Raw genomic sequence first — 11,373 nt, 5'->3', positions numbered from 1 at the left:
ATACAGTTACTCATATTTTGTATTCTAAATACGTAACGGCGGTACATGTATTCCGTTACTCCCCAACACTGTTGGCCATAGTGGCAGCCACTGAATTGTTTCCTCTCAGTGTGATTCCTGTGTATAATTGTCTGTTGCTTTTGGCATGGTGCAGACTTCATTTTATAAATAGGTACTTTCTGTCCTGAATTGCTAACAGCATGTGATATTTTTAGTGCTGGATTAGGTGTTTGGTGACCCTTGAGGATTTGATTACCAGGTTTATCGGGCTCAAAGCGAGGTGATCAGTCTGAAAATTGACCCTGTAAATCTCCACACAGGTAAGATTATCCTTTTTCCACTGTGGCCATGCCGTGTGCCAGATCAGGTATATCAGAATATGTACAAGCTTGTGTAGTGAGATGTTTTGATTGTTTGTTTCGATTGCCTTATCCATGTATGCATTTCTGTGTTTGTTCCTGTCAGCATGCATGATGCCTGGGTTCTGCACACCTGAATGTGAGTCGTTGTACCTTGCATGTGTTCATTGTGCAAATTGATCCAGTAAAAATTCAGACGCGTGCCACCTGATTAAGATTATGCACTATGTCTCATCCTAAATCTTGTTAAGCACTTGCAGGACATAAGGTCAACACATCAGACTTGTAATGTAGAACCTGAAAAAAAATACTGTGTATAAACAATATTTAATGATAAAATGTCCTTGGTTGTACAAAAAAGTTTTTAAGATTTTTAGGGGGTGTTCTCTCTAAGTAAAACCATGCTTCTTGTTACTTTGTACTTCATGTTCTCCACTGATGCCTCTATATTTTTCGTCTGTATGACTACAAGGAAAAAGATCCTAGCCACCCATCCCGCCTGAGCTCATTCAAGAGCCTTCTCTATAATTTTCATCCTAATAGAGACATCTAGTCCAGACTGTTTATAAGTACATAAGTTTAGTTTGGGAACAAATAGAGTCTTACATGCAGTTGTGGTATTTCTGGACTTACACAAGGCATTTGACATCCCTGACCACAGATTATTATTGAAAAGGTTAGAAATGTATGGAATAAGGGACAGCAGATAGTTTGTTAAGCAGTTGTTTAGAAGATCAGTATTAATATGTCTATGTAAATAATACAAGGTCACAACCAGTAAGTGTCACATGTGGTGTTCCACATGGTTCTGTACGTGGTCCCTTACTTTTTATGTTGTATATAAATTATTTATGTAGGTATTTATAAATTTAAAATGGATTTTGTTTGCTAATTATAGTATTGGAAAGGAAAGCAAGGAAAAAATCAAAATGCGGTAAAAAAAAAATCAATAAATTATTTGCAAAGAATATGTTGTCATTGAATTTAAATAAAATAAAATTCATAACATTTGAGAATCAACCAATAATTTTTAATGGTAAATTCAGCATAAATTATGTTGAAATTGGAAAACAAAAAGATTATATGTGTCTTTGATTGCTATTAAGTTGGGAATCTCACATAAAACACATAAGAACAAAACTGTCTATGACAGTCACAGAAGTACACAAAGTCAAATAACTTGTAAATCCAGATTTTCTCTACATACTCTCCTGCTCACTCACGCCTCCATACTTGACCTAAAGCCTGCAATGAGAAATACAAGGTGTGAACAAAAAGGTATTTAAAGAACTCACAAATTGCTCATTCAGTTGTCAGTTGGCACTCCACAGCCTATCACATTTTTAAATAGTGAAACTATCCAAACATGTCTTCTGATTATAATTTTAGAACAGTCACGTTATATAAAGCCTTGTAAATCTACTGCAGCCTTGAATCGACCCATCAATCACCCAATGTCCTCAGTGACATACCAGCGCTCACTGTATCTTCTGGGCTGCCGTATTTTGTTGATAGATAAAAGCTCACCAATTAAGATTGCTAAGTGAGCCCTTTGATCATGCTGTACTTGTTAATCATATAGTTAAGGATGCTTAGACAGGTGTCTGTATGACTTTGAAAATAACACAGAAGGTGAAGTTGAAAGGGATTTAAGGTAAAGGTGTAAACATAGACGGTTACTTTTCCAGCACAAAAAGAAGAAAAGGTTCGTCTGTTCTTTCTTGTGTACTTTTTGCAAGATCTTCTTGCCTAAGTATTTGCTTAATATGTGTTCAGTCGGGCAAAGGCATATTTATATTTGAGAAGATGTGTTTTTGGAATGAAGAGAAAAGCAAATGTTGTCCAAATATAAATTCATATTTTTGCTAATAAATATCTATATAAATGTAAGCGAGTCAATTAGTATAAAATACACAAGGTGAGTGTAGCGGACATGGTGTAGGCTCAGTATTTGTGTAATTTCCATGGCAACAGCTCCAATAGTACATATAAAGAGTTTGAACTTGAGCTTCACAAATAGCTTTGAGTGAAGTTTGATGGCCTGTCTGCCTGATGATCGACTGCTGATATTCACTTTGTTCTTCTTTCCATTCCATAAGGGCCCCTGTCTCTGTGTTTTGAGTTTACTGGTGATTAAGATTCACGTTTTTGATTTGCAAAGCTGTTTTCTTCATGTTCTGTGGTACACAGATTAAAATCTGGCCTCTTTTTTTCAGCAGCACAAGACCTTATCACCTCATCAAGAGACGTTATTTTGACTGTGCAGTTGTTAAATTGTCCGTACAGGTGAGGGGTTGGATTTGGGACTTTGCGTCACCTGCATATTTCATATCTCATTTCTCTGTTTGTGACTGACACGTGCGTCGGCATCACTGTGAAAAGCCCCTGTTAACTACCCCATGCTGTGCATGGCTCATTACTTTCAAGGTCATAGCAGTCCCTTACACTTGTCTCTGATGTTGACTACAATGACCTGGATGACTGAGAACCTTCACAGACACTTGTCTCTCATGTTTGTCTTTTTAGATTTGTTCTAGTGCATCCTATCATACATTTTAAATTCCTCTGCGTAACTTAAAAAGTAATTTGTTGTGTGAATTAGATCATGTTTGTTTCTGTTTGTGCTCATTTGAGCTGTCGGAAATAAAAAGCATGCCTGAACTCTTATAGCTTCAAACAGCATGCCTCCTGTAGCTTTAAATGTAAACGAATGCCAGCACGCTGTTTCATGATTTTATGACATTGTCAACTGTCGTTTTCATCTCCCGTTTCATGTTAAATATAGTGGACAATGCAAGTCTTGGCACTGATGTTGTTTCGTATTTGAACAGCAAGACCAGTACAGGATCATAAAATTGTTGTTTAATCAAAGATCTCAGTGCCACTGCTCAAATGTTGCTTTAGGCTTCAGTTGACATATAGCATTGTATGATTTTACAATCAAATCGGGATTTAAGACAGCAACCTTTCTCTAAAATTACAAAGAAACACGCCATTGACATTCATTTGTGTTTTAGTTTAGCAGCCTCAGCCTCACTGCTCACAGATAAAAGGGAGATGTGCAAAAGTCGGTGGCTGCCCCACCCTATCTTTTGTTCACAAAAAAAGGTAATTGCACTGAACATACTCGTTTATTTAACTGGGAATATTCCCTGCTTGTTTATCATGGCCCATTTCTCCTTTTGTTCCAGGAGACAGGATTAGAGAGATTAGTGCTGACTCTTTTCCTACAACCCCCAGCCAGTCACCATCTCTAACTTAAAGCACACACTGATATGTGCACACAAAACATGTTATGATATGTTGGAGGCAGCAAACATGCATTTATATGTTTTGGGAATAGTACACTGTGCACTTACACGCGTTCCTCGTCAGCAGTTTAAAGTTAGCCTCACTGCAGTTAGCAGTGAGCGACTGGTTTAATCAGATGTTGTTTTGCCTGCTACGATAATCTATGTCAAGGAGGTCTGGGAGAGTGCAAGATGAGGATTATAGTTTCCACTCAAGTCAGAGCACAAGCTCTTAGAAACCTTACACGTCACTCCTACCAACGCCTTTACTTCATAACAACACAGCTCTGAAGCCAACAGCGACTGAAGAAATCACTGAAAACAGTAGAAGATTATGCGAATGGAGCCGGCTTTACTATCAACAACGCTTCAATATAGATTGTAAACTGAAGAGAGGGTCCCCCATTTTTAATCATGCTGTTTGCTACCCTGTTATTACTAAAATGTGAAAGGTGGTTTGTTAAATTGCAATATTTTTAAAGAAATTAAAGTTAACTATTTTTTTAACAGTAATTACAGAAAACCTAAATTTATGCTATGCAGTAAATTGTATGGGGAACAATTACAAGTATGTAAAAAATCTCCTAAGAGTGACATTAAATTCGAGGCGTCTTCCTTTTTGCATGTTTTCCTGGAAGAGCAAAGCTACTTGTTCATCCAGGAGTCTAGTTTGACTTTTTTACTTATATTTGACTGCCGTTTTGCATTGGATGTCAGTTTGTGTGTTTAACTCCTGTCCTAGTTCTGTGCTTCTCTCCCCCACACCGTACGTCTTTTAAGGAAATGCTGGTGCTTATTCTGCCAGTTTGTTAAAACCCCCGCTGTCGCGCAGAGAAACAGCTGAGTTCAGCTCTGCCCTCCCTCCTTGTTTTTATTCTCCTCTTCCTCTCTCCCTTCACCCAGACTGCCCCCTCCCACCCCTGTCTTTGTTTGCTTGCTTCTCTGGGCTGCCACCCAACAACCTGCTTTAGATGCACGTGATTGGTGGGCTGCCTGTGATAGGGCGGGCCGAGTGTCAGGCTCCTGAGAGCTTTACCAGTAGCGAGCCAGCTCTCGTCTGTCATAAGGCGTCGAGTCTGCGGAGAAGGCACAAGCAGGAGCTGTGTCTGGTCGCCTTATCTGCCGCAGCGGCACAACTCCAAACCTTAATATATAAAGGACATAAGACGGCTTTGTTTTGTTTTGTTTTTCTACCCGGCTACAAGGACTGTAAGGCAAGGAGCCGAAAGGAATTGAATATTCAGTAAACCTGAGTCGTGTTTTCTGTTTCTCTTCCTCCTTCCTGTCCTTTGTTTTCGAGCAGCAGTATCGGTGAGAGCATCGGCGCAGCAGATCACCATCACAGCAAATGCTCCGGAAAGCACCGCGGGAATAACTCATAAAAACAAACTGCGATCTTTAATGCAGCGTGTTAGGACTAGTCCTCTGGGGATCTGTAGCCCGTGAGTGTGTGCGAGTCCCTGCCGGAAAGGGCCCCCACCATATTGTTGGTGCGTGCGTCAGGAGTCTAATGCCCGCGGCAGTGTGGTCAGGGCCAGAGGAGGATGAGTCCGGCTGTGGAGGCTCAGGCCGAGGAGGTCATGGATGCGGAGCAAAAACAAAAGCAACAGAACAAGCTGCAGCACCAGCAGTGCTACATGGAGAAGGGAGTGATGCTTGAGCCCTTCGTGCACCAGGTCGGGGGACATTCCTGCGTCCTACGCTTTGGAGAGCAGACCATCTGCAAGCCTCTCATTCCCCGCGAGCATCAGTTCTACAAAAGTCTGCCTGCAGCAATGAGGAGGTTTACCCCCCAGTACAGAGGTAATGACAACTACTGTGTTTTTTCATGCATGTCTCTTTCTTTACGTGCATACTTCTTTTTTGTGCATACATACATCAGATAGGTATAGATGTGTGCAGAGCCTGCTTGTATGTGTCAAGTGTGCAATTTTAGATTATTAGGAACTAGAGATGCCCATGTCTGCACAAGCAGGCGCTTGCCAGGTTTATACCGCATTGTGCCACAGGAGGGTGCTGTAGCTGAGGTTGTAATTGGGACAAACGGGCCTTTCAATTGTGCCTCTTGGCTAGCTGAGTGATGAACTGAAGGTAAGTCAGGGTAGCAATTGCGAGCCACTGTTTTTGTGTTGTTTTACTTCTTTCTTTTTACCGGGCAACACACCAATGAGATGAAAAGGGAACTATGTGAGGTTCTTCCTCCTTTGGATCCAGAAATTCAGGCAGTTGCTGGAGGTCATCATCTGCAAAGGTCAACGTAGGTGGTGCCTCACAAAACCACTGAATGGCTTTGTATTATTTCACTGACGTTTGAGTCACTCCCACGTTTTTTTTTTTCTTTTTGTTTTAAAGGTTGTCAAATATGAGGCATAGTGAGTGACGATAGCAAGCAGAAACTGTTGGACCGGTTAAACATACCATCTCTTATTTACATAGCCAACATTGTTCCTGCATTCATCTCATTCTTTCATTCAGAGAGTGTGATGGATTAAAGGGATTAAACTATGAGTTACAGCAGAAAGGCCTGTTCTTTACAGCAAAGCCCTTTGCTACTGTGTCCTTATTTCCCTTCACGTTACACTACAGCAGATCCTCTTTAAATGCTATCTAAGACCCTCCCTCAAAGAGCAGCGGAGTCGGTTCTTTTGTGTCACCAGCAGAGAATTATAAGGTGATATAGAGCAAACGCGTGTCTCTGGTCTTCCTAAAAAGCACTGTGCTGCCTTCAGTTTGCTGTCCCATATAATAGTTCCAACAAACCCCAGAAGTGATGAAGTTAAATTCACTCTGTAAATTGACTGTTTCGTGACACCTGTGCACTGTTTTCCATGTCAACAGTTTCCCCCATTTGTATTTGTCTTCACAATGAGGCATACTTGCTTGCTACATGCTTCACCTTCTCTCAGCTTGTGCTTCAGCCATATATGGGACGTGCATGAAGAGGAACGGGTGCAGCTGTTTTGGACAAAAGCAAATGGGAAAATTCTGTAAATATATCTTTTCTGTTGAAGTTACCGAACTTGAATCTTCCAAACTTTTCTGACTCACTGAAGCTCCTGTTATTTTTGTTAGAAGCATATATTTTCTGATGCTTTCTCCTGTACATGGCTTTCTGGTTCCTACACGTTTACACTGTATGTATACTATTGATTAGTTTGCTTCAGATAATTGGTGGTAATCAATAAACTGAATTCTGACCTAAGTTTTTATAGCCTGGTGTCTTTTGTGTTTGGGCTGTTATTTGAATGTGTTGATTAGAGCTCAGTGTGCGTCAACCATCCACTTCAGTCATAGTTTTGTATCGTGCTGCTTAAAGCAGTGAAGTGATTTCCTTTAAGTTTGTCATCCTCTTTGATAGATTCCTGTGAAACAAATTCCCATCACTGTTCAGTGAGTCTGTGTCTAAAACGTACCTTTCTGTCTCTGTCTCAGGTGTGGTGTCCGTGAGCTTCGAGGAGGACGAGGAGGGGAATCTTTGCCTAATCGCCTACCCCCTTGATAGTGACCCAGCCACAGATCTGGTGAACAATGAGCACTCGGTGGACTGTGACCCCAAGAGTAAGATGATGACGTGGGGGAAAATGATGGCCTCCTCGCTGCTAGCGGACAGCAAAGATGGCCGAAGCCGCAACTCTCGTAAAGACAAGGAGAAAAGGTGAGGTGCGAGGAAATACCCTATCACAGACAGTAGTTGACTCAGGAACCTGTTAGTCATGATAAGATAAGACGTGTTTGATGCCTCAGCAGGTGGGAGCAAAGTGAGTCATTTTCACGCTGATCTCACTGCTCATGTAAAAGAAATTAAAGATGGTTTAGGAGCCGTTATGCACCCGTATTACGTTATAACCAACTTTAAATTTTCTGTGAATGTAGCTGTAGAGACATACCACGACTTATGATGCACACACTGACTGATACATACAATCTTAAGCCTAACTGTCTTTAAATACAGCTGGAGGCTGATCCTTGGAGAGAGGGTCAAAGAGTCATTGTTGCATAATTGCAATAGATTCATTCTAATGCCTTTATACAAAAGGAAAACTGACTTAGTTAGCCCTGTGCTGGGGAGGGATTATTGGGGTTAAACAAGGAAAACTGATGTTTGAATGCATGGATGGTGGCGAGCGAAAGATTCCACTTTGTACCTCTTTCCAGGAATTTTTTCTTTCTCCATACTTTACTCCCCATTTCCTGCTCTTTAGCCATGTGTAACTACAGTGGTTGCTTTCTTTCCCTGTCTTTCATTCAGTGTTCAAAAGCTGCAGGAGGACATGGAGTTGGAGTGGCTGAAGCAGGCCGAGGTGCTCTACTACCGACTGGAGGACAGCCACAGTAACGCTGTCCCACAGCTCAAACACAACCCTTGGAGCCTCAAGTGTCACCAGCAGCACCTGCAGAGGATGAAGGAGAATGCTAAACACCGCAACCAGTACAGTATCCTTTCGCTGACTGAGTTTTCTTTTGAAACTGGCTCATATGTAACTGCAGAGAAAAGCTATGTAATGTTATTTATTTTTTTGGGGGGGGGGGGATTGTAATGAAATGCATTGTAGGTTCCAGGCCAGTGTACATGGCATGAGTCCTGGCCAAGTAAGCCACCAGATTACGGTTATCAGTGGATTAGGTTCCTGCTGCCCGTTATCTAATACTTGTGCAGCTATTCTGTTCTCTGTTCTATGGCATTGCATTTCAAAAGCACTCTTATCGGTTACCTGATGTTGCTCTGATTTGATTTTACATATTGCAAGGACAAATGTTAATGGAGCTGAATCTTTTGAGACAACGCTCAGTTCTGTTGTTTTCTCATTCTGCCTCGTCCAGCAGGTTGAACTTAAAACTGGTTAGTCCAGAAGAAGGTAGTGTTTTGTCTGTCTTGTCTTCCTTGACTCATTTTCTCAGAATTCATTCTGCTTGAAAACCTGACCTGGCGGCACACAGTGCCGTGCGTGTTGGACCTAAAGATGGGCACGCGACAGCATGGAGACGACGCTTCAGAGGAGAAGAAGGCCATGCAGATACGCAAGTGCCAGCAGAGCACATCGGCCTTAATAGGAGTCCGTCTGTGTGGCATGCAGGTGAGCTTTCAGGCAAACGCTATTATCTATACTCATTTCTTACTCTTAAAGAAATAGAAAAGAAATAGAAGATGATATTTGGGGGAAATATAGCTACATGAAATAAGAGTCATGTCTGTCTATTGAATGCTGTATAAGCTGACTTGTAGCTTAGCGTAAAAACCGGAAACAGACAGAAGGCTCACCCATTTAAAACATTACAGCTGTTTGTCAATTGTCTGAAAACACAATTTGAAACAATGTCTTGGTGGTTTATGTGGGTAATCCAGCTTTAGTGCCCAAGACTGCGACTGTTAAAAGTTAATGCTTTTACCCTACAATGCTACAAAATCTGCAACAGTTCCTATTGTAATCCGATTAACTTGTTTTATAGCCATCTAGCCTGAAACACGCTGGCCTTTTAATTATACGAGAACACGTCTGTCTGTTTGAAAACTTTGAATAAGGCCCAAAATATCTAGGTGAGGTGGAAAGATTGACTGCAGATACACTCTATAGCCATTTTAATGCGGATGTTTGAGAGTCTGTGAACTTTTCCAGCTTTTTCAACCTCTCCATGTTTTCTCATCACTACAGGTGTACCAGAGTGACACAGATCAGCTGATGTTTATGAACAAGTACCATGGCCGTAAACTGACCCTTGCGGGCTTCAAGGAGGCTCTGTTCCAATTCTTCCACAGCGGTCGGCGTCTGCGACACGAACTGCTTTCCCCGGTGCTCAGCAGGCTCAGAGAAATGCAGGCTGCACTGGAGGCCTGCGAATCCTACCGCTTTTACTCCAGCTCTCTGCTCATCATCTATGATGGAGCTCCACACAGAAAACACACACGCCGACACACTGAGGACGGGCTCTCTGAAGAGGAAGAAGATGAGGATGATGAGGACGAGGAGGTGCAAGCCGAGCCAGAAATGGACGAAGAGGAGGAGGAGGAGGAGGTGGGTGAAGTTGCAGGTGCGCTTGGTTTTCCACACAGTCCCTCCACATCTAGTGATAGTAGCAGCAGCAGCGGGAGCTCAGGTATCAGCCAGGCTCACCTGTCCCGCTCAGACACTCACAGCTCCGTGGTGGATGTGAGAATGATAGACTTTGCCCACACCACCTGCAGACATTACCGGGAAGACAGCGTGGTCCACGAGGGCCAGGACAGCGGCTACATCTTTGGTCTCCAGAACCTGATCACCATCATTTCTGAGCTGGAGAACCAAAGTACAGACTGAATACTGACATAACATTCATCCGTTCAAACACAGAGGCACAATAACACACTGTCTGAACCTTGAACGAATGGAGGAAGAGCAGACTGCATTAAAGGGGAGAGAAATTCCTTCTCTTATCGTCAAAGTTGGACTTCATTGTAGCTGGTCTTTGATCGGACCCCCTTCCTGTTTCTGCCACTGGTGCTTTTCGATGTGGCCGTTGAGTACGTCCATCCTCAGGATGTGAAACAGACCTGCAAGTAACATAAAAGCCATCTGTGTGAATGATGCAGTGATTTACCCGTTGTCACCGTTCTGTTTTAACCCATTAAGTAACCATTAGAAAAAAGGGTAGGCAGCAAAAATTAAAGGCAGTTTGAGACAGTAGAAGTGTTTCCTTGTGTCTGATTTCCAAAGAAAAGTGTTGTCATTTTGCACACTCAAACATGCACTTCTGCTGAGTGCGTGTTTAGACTGAGGGCTATCATAGAGAGCAGGAGTAGTATGAGAAGCGAGTCCACGGGAAGAGAGGCGGTGAGCGCACGCCCTCCATTCTCCTCTTTTACCTGGTCATTCTGCCATCCTTCTCCCCCTGTTCATCTATATTCAAAGAGACTATATTCATATAGGTGTCAGAAAGAGGTGAGATAGAGCTATTTATTTATATGACATCTTTCATAAAATAATCTAAAAGTTCAAAAAATGTGAATGGAAGGTAGTACATTCCATGTTATTAATGTTACAATAATGATATTAATAAATATTGTTATTTGACATGTTTGGATACCTCTATCTTGTATATCTGTGCTGTCCACAGTTTGTTCACAGAAAAATTAAAAACCTTGGTTTGTGGTAACATCAGTGTCCTCTTTAATATTCGACTTTTTTTTTGTTTTGTTTTTTTACACGTTTACAGAGAAACCACATTTCCTGCTCAAACCAAAGGGAAATGTTGGCAGACAAATTTTATGTAAATGAGTGCTCGTTGCCTCTGTGCGTGAATGTATTGAGGCAGTTGACCTCTTTTTGGCGTGCCGCTCAGTAAGCCCGTGATGACCAACTGATTAATAGATCTACCATCAACACTGAAAGTATGAGAGGACTGCAGACATTTCAGTGCAAGCAGGTGCCGGGGCTTGTTCCCCAACACCACCACCTGCTGTGAAGAATTACTAAGGCACATGCCCAGGCTACTGTGGATACTTCTTGTAATATTGTACAGCCAATACACCACCACCCTCACCTCCTCCTTGCCCCGAAACATATTTACAGCCTTACTCTTCGGTCTAGAAGAGTTTCTGTTGCGGGGCGAGAGGATGACGGCATCGTGTCCTGCCTCAGCCAGTCCCGGTCGTCTACAGCTGGTCTGTGGCAGAGTCATCTGCTCTTGGAGTCACAAGCTTCGTGTGATGTGAGGACAGTATCAGCAGTGTGAGTGGAGAGGAGTCGTTA

General features: G+C 42.3%; 1 protein-coding gene across 1 annotated transcript; it reads left to right on the top strand.

Annotated features, from left to right (window-relative positions):
* The first annotated feature begins 4,694 nt into the window (after nucleotides 1-4,694).
* LOC102200886 (inositol hexakisphosphate kinase 2-like) lies at nucleotides 4,695-10,777 on the top strand. Its single transcript, XM_005746448.1, has 5 exons — nucleotides 4,695-5,452; nucleotides 7,082-7,304; nucleotides 7,899-8,083; nucleotides 8,549-8,724; nucleotides 9,301-10,777. Exons 1-5 carry the CDS (start codon nucleotides 5,194-5,196, stop codon nucleotides 9,940-9,942), a joined length of 1,485 nt encoding a protein of 494 aa, XP_005746505.1. The 5' UTR covers nucleotides 4,695-5,193; the 3' UTR covers nucleotides 9,943-10,777.
* Nucleotides 10,778-11,373: the final 596 nt, after the last annotated feature.

This window comes from Pundamilia nyererei, unplaced genomic scaffold (genome assembly GCF_000239375.1).
Source record: "Pundamilia nyererei isolate P.nyererei 1_Seehausen unplaced genomic scaffold, PunNye1.0 scaffold00178, whole genome shotgun sequence".
Taxonomy (NCBI): Eukaryota; Metazoa; Chordata; class Actinopteri; order Cichliformes; family Cichlidae; genus Pundamilia; species Pundamilia nyererei.
This window is presented reverse-complemented; position numbering and strand designations above follow the sequence as displayed.